Raw genomic sequence first — 17,672 nt, forward strand, 5'->3', positions numbered from 1 at the left:
AACAAGATTTACATAATTTAATTTTGTGTTACCACAATAATAATTCCAAAGGACTTAGATCTTGCTGTTTTGTTTTTTTTTTTCCTTTGGTCAATTTCTGACCCTTGTGGAGATTTTATTAGTACATCATTGGGAATTTACCTTATTTGAAAATCAGTGTTTAGAGCAAGATCTGTGAAATGTTACTGTGTAATTCAAACTGTTATCTCAAAATGGTAAAAATATCTTAAGATAATTATTTTGCCCAAATTATTCTAGCAGCCACTAGATGTCTCTGTTGTCTCATGTTTAGGAAGAAAGACCTCATTGTCTAGGAAGAAAACTGGAAAAATTTCCAAGTTTTTCTTTCTTTTTCTTTTTCTTTTTATTCTTTAGGCTGATCCCCACTTAAAAAGTTCCAATTAAATGTTGATTGAATCAGTTTAATAAACTGATGGCTTTTTAAATATAAACAGTGGCTTTTTTGACAGGTTAATACAATAACACTTAATTTCTTACCTCATATTTGAGGTGTGATTAAATATGGCATTCATTTCCAATGTGATTTTTCCGAATTCCTAAGTTATAATTTATGTCGTTGCTAATAACTCATACCTTGATACAAATATATGAACATACGCATCTTTGCATTTGTATATCTAAGGGGAAGATCAAATTACAGAGGCAACGATGATCTAGATGTTTAAGTTGTTTTATTTTTCTGTAGGCTGGCCACTTGTGTTTGTGACTTGAGCTAGTTTTATTTGCTGGTGATGTATTTCAAGAACTCCTTGTTGGGTTTTTATATTTGTTTCTTAAAATATTGTTGATCTCTTAAAAAATTGCAGCAAGTGAGTCTTCCATGTGTAAGAGTTTTGTTCTTATCATCTTATATTCAGAAATTTTGAAAATGGCCATGCATCATTTTTTTTCATTAAACCAGAATTGGGTTAGGGGCACAAAGAATTGTACAGCAGCATTAATGAGCCTGGAACTTGAACCGAATGGTGACAGTTAAACCAGAATAACTCAGTTAATAGCCTAATCAGATAAATCCTAAAGCACAGAATTTTTTTAAAAAATACTGTAATTGGTCCTAAATCCTAAATCTTTTAAAAAACTTTTTTCTTAAGAAAAACAACTCCCAGTGAATCAGATTGAACTGGAACAAAGCCATGAGCTTATGTATTTCATAGCTTTACTAATATGTTTTTCACATACTATCAAATTTACTTAAAGTATACAGTTTGGTGTTTCTGCTGTATTCACAGAATTGTGTAAATATCACCACTTTCTAATTTTAGAGCATTTTCAACAGCTGAAAAAGGAAACCTTTACCCATTTGCAGTCAGTTCCCATTTCCTCTCAAGCCCTCCAGCTCTCGGCAGCCACTATTCTGTGTTCTGACTCTATGGATTTGCCTCTTCCTGGACATTTCACATATGTAGTCTTTTGTGTCTGGCTTATTTCACTTAGCATAATGTTTTCAAATTCATGCATGTTATGCCATATATCTGTACTACATTCCGTTTTATGCCCGAATAATATTTCGTCATGTGACGAGCATACCACATTTGTTTACTCATTTATCCATTGATGGACTTTTAGGTTGTTTCCACTTTTTGATTATTGTGAGTAAAGCTACTGGGAACATTGTATATGAATTTTTGGGTGGACATATATTTTCATTTCTCTTGTGTTGTACACCTAGGAGTGGGATTTCTGGGTAATATACATGCGTTTTTAAAAGTCCATTGATTTTTTTTCAAGTTTTTATTTAAATTCCAGTTAGTTAACGTACTAACTGGAATTTAAATATTAGTTTCAGGAGTAGAATTTAGTGATTAATCACTTACATTCAACACCCAGTGCTCATCACAAGTGCCCTCCTTAATACTTATCACCCATTTAGCCCATCACCCTACCCACATCCCCTCTAACAACCCTCAGTTTGTACTTTATAGTTAAGAGTTTTTTGGCGTGCCTGGGTGGCTCAGTCAGTTAAGCATCTGCCTTCTGCTCAGGTCATGATCCTGGAGTCTGGGATCAACCCCTGGGATGTAGTCCTGGGATCGAGCCCTGCATCAAGCTCCCTGCTCAGCCGGGAGTCTTCTCGTCCATATCCCTCTGCCCTGCTCATGTTCTGTCTCAAATAAATAAATAAAAAATCTTAAAAACAACAACAAAAAATAAAATAATTCTGCAGTTTCCCATTTAAGAAAAGTTTCTTATGGTTTGCCTCTCTTTCTTTTTCCCCTATGTTCATCAGTTTTCTTTCTTAAATTCCACATTTGAGTGAGATCATATGGTATTTGTCTTTCTCTGATGTATTTTGCTTAGCATTATACTCTGTAGCTTAATCTGTGTTGTTGGAAATGGCAAGATTTCATTCTTGATGCCTGAGTAATATTCCATTGTATATATACCACGTCTTCTTTATCCGTTCATCAGTCGATGGACATTTGGGATTTTTCCATAATTTGGCTATTGTTGATAATGCTGCTATAAGCATCATGGTGTATACCCCTTCGAATGTGTATTTTTGTATCTTTTGAGTAAATACCAGTAGTGCTGGATCGTAGGGTAGTTCTTTTTTTTTTTTTTATTGAAATGCAACAGTACTTTAATTATTTCAGTGCTACGGATCAGTTGATCTGTGCCACCCACACCAGATCTATTTTTCTGTGAAGATTACCTGACATTTTTTGTTGTTGTTATTTTTTTTTAGTAGGCTCTATGCCCAATGTGGGGCTTGAACTCACAACCCTTAGATCAAGGATTGTGGGTTCTACTGACTGAGCCAGCCAGTCATCCCAGGGTAGTTCTATATTTAACTTTTTTGAGGAACCTCCATACTGTTCTCCAGAGTGGCTGTACCAGTTGCATTCGCACCAGCAGTGCAAGAGCGTTCCTTTTTTTGCACAGCCTCGCCAACACTTGTTTCTTATGTTTTTGATTTTTGCCATTCTGACAGGTGTGAGATGGTATGTCATTAGTTTTGATTTGCATTTCCCTGATGATGAGTGATGTTGGTAATCATTTTGTGTGTCTGTTGGCCATCTGAATGTCCTTAGAAAAATGTCTGTTCATGTCTTCTATTTTTTAACTGGATTATTTTTGGTTTTTGGGTGTTCTTATAAGTTCTTTATATATTTTGGATACTAACCTTTATCAGAAAAAATCCATTGATATGTATCATTAGCTTTTTAAAATTCTACTTCCAACTTTTTTTTTTAAATTCAGATTTACAGAGGAGGTAGAAGAGTAATTCAATGAAAAGTCATGTACCCTTTTCCTAGAGTCACAAATTTTTAAATGTTGCTACCTTTGAAGATTTATTTATTTTTTGGAGAGAGAGAGAGCACAGCAGGGAGAGGGAGAGGAAGAGAGAATCTCATGCAGACTCCCCACTGAGCATGGAGCCTGACGTGGGACTCAATCTCATGACCCTGAGATCATGACTTGAGCCAAAACCAAGTCGGACGCCCAACCAACTGAGCAACCCAGGCACCCTAATGTTGGTACCTTTGTATGTGTTTTCTCTATATTTACTTTTTCTCTGCTTGTCTATTTGAAAGTTGCAGATTCATGATGCTTTACGAAAAGTATTTAAACATATATCTCCTAAGAACAAGGACATGTATTGATATAGTTATTATACTCAGATTTAATTTTAATGCAATAATCTAATTTGTATTCAAATATTTTTGGTTGTCCCTGTAATGTCCTTTATAGTTTTATTCCTTCTCTTTGAGGATTTGATCAAGGATCATATTTGCATCGTGTTTGTCATATTTCTTTAACCCATAATTTCCCTACCTGTCTTTTCTTTATTGTCATTCAGGTTGGTTATTTTTTAGACTCTGTTAGGATTTGAATTTGTCTGATTGTTTCCTCATGATGAGTTTCTGGTTAATTTTCAGCAAGAGTACTTACTGGACATGGTGATGTGTCCTCAGTGTGTCACCTCAGGAAGCACAGAATGTCAATGTGTCCTTTATTGGTGATACTAAGTTTGGTTACTTGGAAAGGTAGTGTCCTCCAGATTTCTCCATTGTTAGGTACTTTGATCAACATATTTAAAAAATAAATTCCATATCCTATGGCTTGATACTTGTATGTGAGCTTGTATGAACAAGTTTATGCTTGTATGAACTACATGTTCAGAAAATGGTGTCTTGCACCAAGAGGAGATATATGCTTTAGTGGGAAGAATAATTTTAAAACCGGTACATATACCAAAGAGTTGCAAAGTAAATGTGAACATACGAAAACTGGGTTATTGAGGAATGAGTTCTGAAGCACACAGATGCCTTTAGTGCACTGAGTGGGGCCAGATTTTCCTATTTCTTAAAATTTTAATCCCCGTATAGTTAACATACAGTGTTGTATTAGTTCCAGGTGTACAATATAGCGATTATATAATTCTGTACATCACCCAGTGCTCATCACAAGTGTCCTCCTTAATCCCCATCACCTATTTCACACACCCCCCACCCACCTCCCCTCTGGGAACCATCAGTTTGTTCTCTATAGTTAAGAGTCTGTTTTTTGGTTGTTTGTGTTTTTTTCTTCTTTGTTTTGTTTCTTAAATTCCACATATGAGTGAAATCATATGGTATTTGTCTTTCTCTGACTTATTTTACAAGATTTTCCATTTTTAAAAAAGGAACCAGAAATCCATATATTTTTTGAAGATTTATTTATTTTGAGAGAGAGAGAGCACGCTCATGGGAATGGGGAGAGGGGCAAAGGGAGAGAATCTTCAGACAGACTCCCCACTGAGTGGGAGCATGACACAGGGCTCAGTCCTGACCCATGAGATCATGACCTGAGCCAGAACCAAGAGTCGGACACTTACACGACTGAGCTGCCCAGGCGCCCCCAGAAATCCATATTTTTGAGTGAAATCCTGCTTTACAAAACAAGAAGACCCCAAGACATTTTGGACTACTAGTTTGTGCTCTCTTTTTCTAAAGGGATGCTGGAGTGTTTGCTGTGGTGTGAGGTCAGCCATAAAAATGGGATTAGTTTTAAGTAGGACTTTTGTACGATTAAGAACTATGGTGCGGAAGGGGTATGTGGAAGACTTGGGAAGAGAGGGAGCAAATCATCTGGGGAGTGAGGAGTAGATTTTCTTAGAGAAAGCAGAGGTGAACTTATTAACGAGATAGTTTGAGAAAGATGTTAGAATCTGTCTAATAATGAGGGGATAGTGAAAACTGCTTGTTTATGAAGAAAGGGAGGGGTGCCATCAGTGACACATTTGGAAAGTAAGAATGTGGCATGTATTTTGTAGGACTCTTCCATGTAATTCTAAGTCTTCAAATTAATGCCTTTTTCATTGTGTTCTTGTACAGTCTATTCTACTTTGATTTGTTCTTCTCACTGAGTTGGTTTAATTGGGTTTACTAACAAAAATTCTTTACTCTCCACCAGCTTCGGGCACTGTACTCAATGTACCTTCGAAAAACAAAAAGTTTGAATAAATTGCTCTATCACCTGTTCAGACTTATGCCAGAAAATCCGACCTATGCAGAGACAGCTATTGAGCTCTCAAATAAGGACCCTAAAACATTCTTTACAGAAGAGCTCCAGTTGAGTATTAGAGGTAAGATGTGTGTTTGTGTTCTTTCTTGGAGACTAGGTCCAGATTAGGTTGTATTTATTATGCTGTACTCTTCAGAGTTTGGATAATAACCCCAAATGTGTGTCCTGGCTATGAGAAGATTGAAGTGCATCTTAAAATGTCTTGGAGATGTGAGGAGGGTACTATGTCTTGTGAGTACTGAGGTGGATATTCTAGGATTTTTGTATAATCTCACAGTGAGCTCTGGGGAAAGTATAGGGACCAGACTCCTTTTCATAATTTATAAGAAGACGATCTTTAAATTTTTCCTCCTTTTTTTTAAAGAGTGTATTTATTTATAATCTCTATACCCAATGTGGGGCTCAAACTCATGACCTGGAGATCGTGCTCCACCGACCGAGCAGCTAGGCACCCCTAAATTTTTCCTCCTTTTTATTTAACTTTTTTTCCCCCACTCCCTGGGTGTAGGGGCTTGGGGTTGTCCTTTTTAAAATTTGTATGTTCCCTTTTTTTGTGATCTGTCATGTGAAATACAGAATGCTATGTCTAGGCAGATTTTTCAGTGTCATTTGGGATCTTTCTTCTTTTTACTTCTTTTTGCCATTCCAGTGATTCATTTTGAATGTGAGAGAAAGTTAATACTCTAGAGTTCTGGCTTCTTCAGTATGTTTGTTTTTTCAGCTCTAGCTCTAGTTTTAAAGAATTGAAAATGATTTTCTAGTCTGTTATTCTATGTAAGAAATACATATTATTAACTAAGAATTTGTTTTTTCCTCAGAAACAGCAACTCTTCCCTACCATATCCCACACTTGGCTTGTTCAGTCTATCATATGACATTAAAAGACTTGCCTGCCATGGTTAGGCTGTGGTGGAATAGTAGTGAGAAGCGTGTTTTCAATATTGTAGATAGATTTACAAGCAAGTATGTCAGCAATGTTCTTTCCTTTCAAGAAATTTCTTCTGTGCAAACAAGTACACAACTATTTAATGGCATGACGGTTAGTATTATCTTGAATTTTTTCCAGAAAAGTTGTTTAAATATTGTTTATGTCTGTCATTTGTAGTGAGTATCATCACAATATTAACCATTGGTTCAGAATTTACAGAAATTGTCTACTATATTTTCTACTTCATTCTTAGGTATCAAGTCTCAGTATTAATGTATAGACTGAAACAATGTTATAATTTCATTTACTCCCATCCGAGTTTTTTGAACATTCATTAGTTCATTCAAAATATATATTGGAACACCTGTAGATTCCAGGCACTTTGTGTCAATCACTTGGGAAATGAACGGTTTAGTAGGGTCAGATTCCTACTGTGTAATATCATACAATCTAATGAAGGGAAAAGAGTGATACCGATATGTTTTTTGTGTTGGAAACTGGAAAGTGGCACATTAAGAGGAAGCGTGCTCTGTGATCAGCATGGGAAAGGTTCATCTGACTGAGGGGGTTAGGTGCACCTTTATGGAGGAAGGTGACTTTGAAGTGGGCAGGATTGTGTTTTAGGGGCAGTGAGGAGAAAGGTGTTGAATATAGAGAAAGCAGTATGGCAAAAGCAAAAAGCTTGGAGATGAGAATGTAATTTCTGTGATTGCCCTAAGAAATGATGAACAAGCCAGCATTCATACAGAGCAGGATTCCTGAAGGTAAATAGAGAACCAGTTGCTTCCATGATGAATTAGAGCCATACTGGGAAAGGCCTCAAACGATAGTTTAAAATATTTGGTCCTATTTGGCCACTGAAAATTTTCCTTTGAGGCAAGTGACACCGTCAGTGTTATAATCGGTAAAATTGCTCTGACTGCAATATATAGTATAGGCTGTTGGCATGGAGCTTGGGTTCAGAAGCATAGTCAGGGAGACCCACTGGTGTAAACATTATGAATAACAAGGAGGGCCTGAGTGAGGCAGTATCAGTGGGAATGTTCCATTAAAGGAGAGGAATGTTAAAAATTTTGTGGTGATTTATCCAAACTTGTAGCTAGTTAATATCTGGGAGGAGGTAGAAGGAAAAATTTAAGATGATGCTATGGTTTTTAGCTTGGAAATCGGACAGTCAGAAGACTACATTGGTCAAGCGTGATAATTTGTGTTTTATGTTGTTTGCAATGCTAGTATGAAAACTAAAACCAGGTGGAAATAATTGTAACGGTTGATGGTTGGCTTTAAAGCTAAAGAGAATTCTGTGTCAGAGAAAGACTTAGGGGACTTCTAAATATAAATGATATTTGATACCCTGGGTGTGGAAGAAGAGCAATAATTAAGAACTCATTCTCTCACTGGTCTGTTCAAAACTTATGCAGCAACCCTAATACCATAAAACATACTTTTTTATGAGAAAGATTTCTTTTGAAACTAACTTTGAATTTCATAAAAATCACTATAAAACACGTCAGGTATATAAATGTATGTATTAAATATCTCTTGTCCAGTAAACCAACATGTTTACCTGTATTGTCTTTGAATGAAGACTGCCAATAGTCAACCTATCAAGATGTTTTTTGAATGAAAAGAAAGAAATTTGCAAAAAGGTATCACCTTTCCTGTGTTGCAGGTTAAAGCTCGAGCTACTACCCGAGAAGTGATGGCTACTTACACTATTGAGGACATAGTTATTGAACTTATAATACAGCTGCCTTCCAATTACCCCCTGGGTTCAATAACCGTGGAGAGTGGGAAAAGAGTAGGCGTGGCTGTTCAGCAGTGGCGGAACTGGATGCTGCAGTTAAGCACTTACCTCACCCATCAGGTAAGTTTCTCTGTGAATATTCAGCTTTCCAGATAGTACTACTGACCTCCTCTTTGAAAGGTAAGTAAGACTTAAAATATATCACTTCTGCTTGAGGTTGAAAGAGGTACTCTGTTTCCTTGGGTCAACACAGATGTACGCCTAAATGACCTGAACCTACCTATTGAGCTGTTTTCCTTTTTAAGGTTCGGCAGTTTTTTTTTTCTGGTGTTTGAGAGGAATTGACTTTACTCCACTGACATTGTGGATGACACAGAACAATACATGGTATTAAAGAAATTGTTTGAGAGGGAATCTTTGTAAGATACTGGATCAACGAATATCTTTGGAACTACTCTTAGTCTAACATTTCAACTCTCCTGTGACTAGAGAAATCCTAGTACTCTCAAAGATCTTTGACTTTTAAACAAATTGTAGTTGTTTGCACATTGAGACTATAAAACTTGATGTGTTGATGCAAAACCTCTCTTTCAGGTCTGTCTTTAATGGAGAAAAAATTATATCTGGTTTCTAAAACTTGCGAAGTCATTTTAAAACCAACATTCAGAAAACTTAGGAGATGTGAATATAGCCAAGCAGATTCTTTTCTTTCTAAATTAAAATTCAGGGGTGCCTGAGTGGCTCAGTCGGTTAAGCGTCTGCCTTCAGCTCAGTTCGTGATCTCAGGCTCCCTCCTCAGCGGGGAGTCTACCTCTCCTGCCACTGGTGCTCTCTCTCTCTCTCTCTCTCTCTCTCTCTCTCTTTCTCGTGCTCATTCTCCTCCCTCTCAAATAAGTAAAATATTTTTTTAAAAAATTAATAACTAATTAAAGTTCAACTTTAAAATTTATGAAATTGAATAAAAATAACTTCGGTGGTCTTCAGAGTATATTTACTCTATTTTTTTTCTTTTTGTTAACAGAATGGAAGTATTATGGAAGGCCTAGCCTTATGGAAAAATAATGTAGACAAACGTTTTGAGGGTGTTGAAGATTGCATGATATGTTTCTCAGTCATTCATGGTTTCAACTATTCTCTTCCCAAAAAAGCCTGTAGAACATGCAAGAAAAAGTTCCATTCAGCCTGCTTGGTAAGTCCAAAGAGAAATTAACTTACTTATATTTTATGTATATTTATATGTGTGATACCTAATTTTAGAAAATGATGTTAAACTCTTAATTGTAGTTAATGAGCGGCATATTAAAATGATTTTTCAAAATCCGTAAAAGATAATTAGTAATTCACAGATACTGGTAGCATCAAAGCACTTTAATAAATGAGTGTTTTTATTATAGCTCTCATTCAAACAGTAGATGGTCCTGTAAGATCTAGACCATAAAGGAGACTGAAAAAATTGGAACCAGGGGCCATCTGGCGTTAGAGCTCTTTACTGTTTTTAAACATCGTACTGAAAAGAAAGCCACCCAGGATACAGTTGCTTCATAGGGAGGTCTTCCTGACATGTCTTAGTGGTTGGGTGCGGGAACCTAGGGAGAAAGAATCATACTGTAGCTTTTGGAAATAATGTGAATTGTGTTCATTTTGGAGATGAATGGAGGAAGCAAAATTTTGGTATTCTCCCTTTTCCACTTAATCATTATTAAGCTTACCTTGGATGTATATGTAAAATGACAGCTTTACATTTAAAACCTTTTCTTTTTCAGTACAAATGGTTTACGTCTAGCAACAAATCCACTTGTCCACTCTGTCGTGAGACCTTTTTCTGAATTTTTTCCTTCCATTGGAAGTGATTCCTGAAGTAAATCAAGCAAAGACTGTGGATCTGGATCCATCTTAAAGTGTTGATGGGAGGAGGCCAGTGAGCATTCCTTTAAATAGGACCTTCTCTGGAAAATTATTTTGGTTAAAGTAATGATCCTAAAATCAGGTTTACTTATCTTTAGATTGCTTTGTAAATGTTTGGAAACCTTTTCTTTTACATAAGAATATTACGTATTTGAGAGAAAATATTTATATTAATAGTTTAATCTTTTTGTATATTTAAAAATAAATATGGAAAAACTCTAAATTACAGAATTGGAATTTGTGAAAGCACTGTACAACTGTATTATGCTAAAAAGCCCATTCAGTTTGTTGATCTATGTTCTAGAAGAGTCCAAGTGAGGCAAATGAATTGAGAGTTGATTTATATCTACAGATATTTTAGGACTTATTTATTAGTTATGACAACAAAATTAATTAGTATTCTGATATTTGTAGATTATTTTAATGATAAAAATGAGGCTAAGCTATTAATATAGCTTATCATAAGCTATTTGAAGCATGCTCTGAAATCCTATATAAAAGAGTGTAAGCTGAACTTCAAGGTGTCTCCATTAATCAAGGGTTATGAAATTCAGAAAATTAAATTCACGGCACTGACCTTTTGCTGTGGAAGAATTTCCATGTATTAGTGAAATTTGAATTGCAGACTTGTCAGTGAACTTACTACTCAGTTTGAGTGAGTCTCTAGAGGGTATGAATTTGAGAAAAACAATTAGATTAGTTCATTCATGAAGCAGAGTGGTAGTTATCCCTCTATTTAGAGGGAAGAAATAAATATTTCTGAAACTTAAAATTGGTGGAAAAAACAAAAATTTTAAAATGTCATAGGAGGCTTTCAATTTTGTAAGCAAATTTTGCTATTCTTACTGGCCAGAGTTACACTTCATTAGAGATTTGGGGGAGCTTATTTTTTCCAGCCTTTAGAAGTACAAGTTAATAATTTTAGTACTAAGTAAAATTCAGTATAATGGGCTGAAGTGGAATAGGTAATACCTGCCATTTGCCACAGCACTGTTACCCTTAAAAAATTGTGCCCAAGTTATAAAATTTTGGAAGTTTGGAACTTGAAATAATTTTATTGCAGTCTTCCATTACATGGGAAATATTAGCATATCTAATAGCAAGTTTACTTGAAAGATCAGCTAATCATCTCTGTTACAAATGTTTAATTGGCAAAAGCAAGTCATGTTAAATAAAATCACTGCTTACCATCAACTGGGTAAAATGGTTATTATTGAAATAGAATGAATGTGGTCAGAGTATTGTAGTCAAGAGTGAAGTATTATGCATGAGTTACAGATCTCTTGAGTTGAATTTGTAGATGCAGTATCCTACCCAGTTTTGTCTGTCTCTTGGATTTTTCTCCCTAGTGTTTATTATCTTACAGCCTTGAGACTCCAGGAGTCAGTCAATGAAGAACAGATAGCAAAATTCTACCTCTTCTTAACCCCTTTCTTAAAATATTCTCTATGTCTGTCTCTGACATAGTAATCCCAAAGGATTGTGTTACTCTGTGAAAGTTACACACTTTTCCTTTAAAAATGGTTTTATAATAAGACCTTGTTTATAATAAGACCTTTTCCAATATTGGTACTTCTTGGCTTCTGACCCAAACCTCAAGTAGAACAGAAAAGGGAATAATGGAGCATTGTTTTTCCACGTTAGTATCTAGGGCATCAGGTTCTTGGTGAAACACTATAATTAAATGGAATACCTACTCTTCATACTTAGGACTCTTAACACTTTTCTTTGAGACTTGTAAATATAAATGTAAAGCTTGTTACTGTTTATATGCTAAAGAAAAAGCTTTCCAAAATAAGACTGAAATTCAGAATATCATTGATTAAAGTTTTATTTATATGGCTTTAACAACTCTGCAGAGCATCCCTTAAAATTCTAGCATAAGGACATTAAAAATTGCATGAGATTCAAAGCCCATTAGCAAAATTATTAATTTAAAACCCTAATGTAAATTGCAAATTTTAGAATTTATTTTTAACTCTTATTTATCACATGCTCTAATGTATGTACATAAGTTTCTGTGGCTTAAATAATTAATGTTATTATTTGATAAGTTTTGGTGGTATGAATGATTAATGTTCTTATTTGATTGTTATACCATATGTGCCCATTAAGATTCTTTTTAATTATAAAATATTTCAAATATACAGAGTAATAATAATATAAATGCCCTTGTACTCTTCACAAACTATTTTGCCATATTTGCTTCTGATTTTTAAAGAAATAAAATATTCCTCTTTTGTACTCCTCCCTGATGCCATCTCCTCTTTCTCTCCCTAGAGCTAACCTACTGTTCTGAAGTTGGTGTGATTCTTTCCTATTTAAGATTTTATACTTTATCATGTGTTTGTATCCATAAATAATATATAGCAGTTTAAAAAATATTTTTATTTGAGATAGCCTATTGTATGTAATCTTTTGTAACTTGCTTTTTCACTCAACATAACTGCTGTTTATAGTATATTAGTTTACTTGCCAATTCCCCCAATAATGGTCATTTCAATTATTATTTTTTGCTATTTTGAACAGTTCTGCAGGTGTACATCCTTGATAACATTTTCTCACACAGATGTCCTAGATATTCTCTCATATGCCCCAAATGTATATGTATACTGTGTGATATGTATACTCTGTGACTTCAGATCTTGTCAAGTTGCTCTCCAAAGTGGTGTGCAGGTTTGCACTGCCAACAGTAAGGTAAGAGAATTCTGGTTTTCTTGCCTCAGATTTTTAAATTTTTCTAGTCAGAGCTGTGAGATAGTAGCTTTTTGTTTTAATTCGTATTTCCCTGGCCACCAAGAACCTTAGCTTCATTTCATATACTTATTGGTCATTGTGAATTTATTATCTATATGCCTACTTTTCCCTATTACATGGCAGCCTTTAGTGTGTGGGTTGACTTTAAGGTGGTCTGTGGCCGTCTTAATTAGTTTAGTCAAATTTATCATCTTCCTTTATGACTGAGCCCTTTTTTTTAAAGATTTTATTTATTTGAGAGAAAGAATGAGAGAGAGCACATGAGAGGGGGGAGGGTCAGAGGGAGAAGCAGACTCCCCGCTGAGCAGGGAGCCCGATGCGGGACTCGATCCCGGGACTCCAGGATCATGACCTGAGCCGAAGGCAGTCGCTTAACCAACTGAGCCACCCAGGTGCCCTGACTGAACCCTTTTTGTGTTAGGTTTTAAAAATTTATTCCTTCCCTGAAGTCTGAAAAATTCTATTTTGCTTCAAAAGCTATAAATTTCAAAATATGCCTAATTCACCTCAAATTAAATTTTGTGATTGTTGTAAGGTAGAAATCCTACCCCATATATTGATAGCCAGTTCTCATAACATCTCTTATTAAATAATACGCCCATTCCACCATTAAACTTTGTAGTGGCTCCTCTCTTATATTACCAAATCTCCTTGCGTGTGCAAATTCGTTTCTGGACTCTGTATTCTATTCCATTGGCCTACTTATCTGTGTTAATTCACAGATTTTTTTATTTATTTAAAAAATAGCTTTATAATTAATCTTGAAGAGGAGGTAAGTAGTCCTCTACTTTTGTTGTTCTAAGACTTTCCTTGGATAGCCGGATCCTCTGCTATCCAAGTATTCCCTTTCCCTTGCTTGTTTATTATCATGGCTAGTTTGTCCTCACTGTACTACGTTGTTTTAGGAAAGAATTTGATAAATGCCCATGTTAGGTTTTATCTGGTGCAACTGGGTGGCTCTTCTGGCTTAAGGTCTTCCAGTCCAGTTATTCTGTTTGTTTCAAAATTGGAAACAAAAATTTTGTATATTTGTGATGGATTGCTTGAACGTCTCCATGATTTTGTCTTTTTGTTTTATAAAAATTCCTTGCAAAAAGACTTTGGGCTCTGCAAGGTATTTAGCATGGGGGTCTGCTAATCTAACAACTTTGATAATATCTTTTTTTTTTTTGTACTCTGGATTTCTTTTTAAGGATAGTAACTTCTTTAGGTGGCACCAAAGCATCAAATAACTTGTATATTTCATATCCGGATTTTATTAGGAGGTTAAGGAACCTCTGTTTCTGTAGCATTCCAAATTGATATGTTATTTCAAAAATGTACTGGCTATCTGTTTACTCCGTCTAGCAATGTGATGTGTCCTTTAAAAGACTTAAAAAGAAACCTATAAAAGACTACAAGTTTGTCCACTTGAGCCTATTTTTCTAAAAGACTCTGGTGTATTGTATATCCAGATAATAGTCTTCCTTTTCATTTTTTTAATATGAAACCCATTAACAAACAATATTTGTAAGAATTTAGTAGTACAGTGTTCACAATGTCTGTTCTGGGCATAGACACTTCTTGAACTGCAGAACCATAATCATGGAATTCTTCATCAGCTAAAGATAATAAAGTTAATGGATTTGAGAAGGCTATACCAGTGGATGGTAAAATGAGAAAGAGAAAGTGATAATATACTTTATGTGGTACCATTAGATTTAATTTGCATATTGATCTTGTACCTTCCAACCTTGCTGAACTAATTTATTCTAATAGGGGTGTGTGTGTGTAAATTCCTTAGGATTTTCTATTATATACAAGATATGGCAAATAAGGAGTTTTACTTCTTTTCCAGTCTGGATTCCTTTTGTTTCTTTTTCTTGCCTAATTGCCTTGGCTGGAACCTCCAGTGTTGAACAGAAGTGTTGAGAGTAGATATGCTTATCTTGTTCTTGATCTTAAGGAGTAAACTCTCAGTCTTCCAGCGTTGTGATATTAGCCGTGGTTGATAGTAATCAAACCTAAAGGTGAACTTAGTACAAATGTGAAGATGCTTCAACTAATTATAATTAGTCTAGTCTGCAGTTTCTCTGATGCAAGAGAAAATAAGCTATTGGATCAAAGGATAAGCTTGTAAGAGACAATGGAGTTTTTATGTGTGCCATGCTGCAGAAAAACTATTAGAGCAGAGTTTCTCAACCTCAGTACTTTTGGCATTTTAAGGTGCATAATTCTTTGTTTAGGGAAGTGCCCTGTGTATTGTAGGATGTTTAGCGCATTCCTCGCCTCCATCTACTAGATGCCAGTGCAGCATCCCGTTTGTGACAACCAACAATTTCCCGACATTGCCAGATGTCCCTTGGGCGGTAGAATTGGCCCTAGAGAACCATTGCCTTAGAGCAGGACTAATAAGCCCTATTGAATAAAAATATAATGTGAGCCACATGTTATTTTAAATTTTGCTAAGTAGCCACATTAAAAAATGTAAGAATAAATAGGTAAAATTAATTTTAATAACACATTTTAACTTGGTATCCAAAATACTATTTTGATAGGTAATCAATATAAAAATTAGATATTTTACATTTTCTGTATTATTTTTGAGATCCAGTGTGTTATTTTAAATTTACAACACATTTCAATTCAGATAGGAAATTTTCATCAGAATTACTTGATCTTTATTTAGATTTCAGAAAATTTACAGTTAAGAAAGTAAATTCACATACCTAAATTTTTCCAAACATACTTAAAAGTTTTCCAATAACTGATCACATGTCCATTTTGGAATTTAAATTAATTAAAATTAAATAAATTTTAAATTTAGTTCCTCAGTCACACTTGGCATATTTCAAGTGCCTATTTAGCCGCTTGTGGCTAGTGACTGTTGCATTGGACAGTTGCAGTCCAGGCCTAACTTTACATGTACAGACAGAAAGAAAGGTTTATTAGAATCTAGGGAGATTCAGTCTGGACTGTTGTTAAATTCAGCTCCAAATACTTCACCTATGTCTTGAGAGTCTTTGCCTGTAAGAATTCTGGGATTATGGGTGCCTGGGAGGCTCAGTTGGTTAGGCACCTGCCTTCAGCTCAGGTCATGATCTTAGGGTCCTGGGATCGAGCCTCGCAGCCTCGCATTGGGCTCTCTGCTCAGCGGGGAGTCTGCTTCTCCCTCTCCCTCTCCTTCTGTGCTCTCTTTCTCAAATAAGTAAAATCTTAAAAAAAGAATTCTGGGATCATAGCTTACCACTTGATTATTTTTGTAATTGCATACACAGTGTAGTTATATGTCCAAATCAGCTATGCTTTAATCATACATAGAATTTTCCAGAGCTTTAAAAAAAAAAAAAACTTGCGGTGTTACCTGGCAGTTTCATATATTAAGTAGAACCTTATTAAATGGTTGTGTCATAAAGAAAGTACTGTATCCTGATATTGGTCCCAGAATAACAGTTAAAGATTTAGACATTTCCACTATTTGAGTGGTTTTAGTACTCTGAGGGATCTGGTATTCTGTGGTAGTGGAATTATTAGTGGATAAAGTGACCCATATCTATATTTTGTTGTCCATCTCTCTTTATAAACCTGTCTCCCTAGTTGAGAAGAAGGTCAGGGAATTTTTAAGTACTGATGTCTCCTGGAGTGGCATTAGTAGAGAGACTTTGGATAGTTGTCCTGTTTTTAGCCATTATAGGGCATTGAGTTTTCCTAAGGCCCCTTCTGCTTGTGATATCCTTGTCCAGAGCTGCCTAATTCTTATAGAACATAAAACCTTTTAGTCTTATTTTTGATACCAGTTGTTTTATCTTGAGGGTCAGAAATTTGTTTTGATTTCTAGCTTTTTGAAATGTTAAGTGACATCTTAAATTGGCATTTTTGAGTCCTATTTTCATTTTTTTTAAAAAAAGGACAAGCCCATCTGCCTTTCCAAATTAGCTCTTGAGGGTACCCCAGAATATTGTTTCAATTTAGAGTCAGGGTCTCTACAATTCAGAGTCTGCTACTTACTCATCTTATTTGTTTATAATTTTTGAATTTTTGTCTAATCTATCTGAGGGAAAGGCTTCTGGAATGGCCTTATGTAGTACATTTCCTATTTGCTTCCCCTTTCAGGGTCATACATTGAATTATGAGGAAACTGGGTTATTTAAACCATCTCCTAGTTTTTGGATCTTTGTTGTTATTGATTTTGCTGCTTTTAACTATTTTGTTCCCATCTGAGGGGCTAATAATTAAGTGAACTTGTTGGTACAGATTCCAGGACAACAAATATATAACAAAATTCTGAATTCTACAGCATATTTGTTTTCCAAAGGTTAAGAAAATCCTTGATTATAGCTCTCTACTTGACTCCAGACCAAGATTAAAATATGTTTCTTTAGATCTGCATTCTGCTCTAATAGTTTTGAAGGGATAGGATATGATGTAATTGTTCTATCCTAAGAAAAACTTTGAGCAAAAGATCACTTTTTTTTCTCGAGGTAAAAGAAGGTGCAGAAAGACAGAAGGAATTTGGTAAAGCTCAAGAGGGAAAGGTGTGAGGAGGTGGATTTCAGAAGGCTTGAATGGCAGTGAGTTTTCATTATTTCAGTTTGACATCTCAGCATACCAATCAAAAGTTGACTATTGAATACTTCAGGCTTTTCCCCCCCTGATTTTTCTAGAGCTCCTTTGAATGTATTAATATTGGCATATCAGAAGTTCCTTAAAATGGCTATACGTAATTCTAAGTCATTTTTTAGCAAAATTTTGCCACTTACCAAGTTAAGCACAAGGGTTAGGATTGTAGTGAAAACTGTTGGGAGGAGGTTGTGCCTTTGACATAGA

General features: G+C 35.3%; 1 protein-coding gene across 2 annotated transcripts in view; it reads left to right on the forward strand.

Moving 5' to 3' along the window:
- LTN1 (listerin E3 ubiquitin protein ligase 1) overlaps window positions 1-11,303 on the forward strand; it is a 61,698-nt gene extending 50,395 nt beyond the window's left edge. For both annotated transcript variants that reach the window (XM_028115633.1, XM_088024130.1), the window contains exons 26-30: window positions 5,419-5,590; window positions 6,348-6,568; window positions 8,130-8,324; window positions 9,226-9,393; window positions 9,968-11,303. In XM_028115633.1, coding sequence (XP_027971434.1) covers window positions 5,419-5,590; window positions 6,348-6,568; window positions 8,130-8,324; window positions 9,226-9,393; window positions 9,968-10,030 — 819 coding nt within the window. In that variant the 3' untranslated portion in view covers window positions 10,031-11,303. The remainder of the gene's footprint in view (window positions 1-5,418; window positions 5,591-6,347; window positions 6,569-8,129; window positions 8,325-9,225; window positions 9,394-9,967) is intronic.
- The last annotated feature ends 6,369 nt before the right edge of the window (window positions 11,304-17,672 follow it).

This window comes from Eumetopias jubatus, unplaced genomic scaffold (assembly GCF_037043125.1).
Source record: "Eumetopias jubatus isolate StellerSeaLion01/CBP00866 unplaced genomic scaffold, mEumJub1_p1.0 scaffold_1, whole genome shotgun sequence".
Taxonomy (NCBI): Eukaryota; Metazoa; Chordata; class Mammalia; order Carnivora; family Otariidae; genus Eumetopias; species Eumetopias jubatus.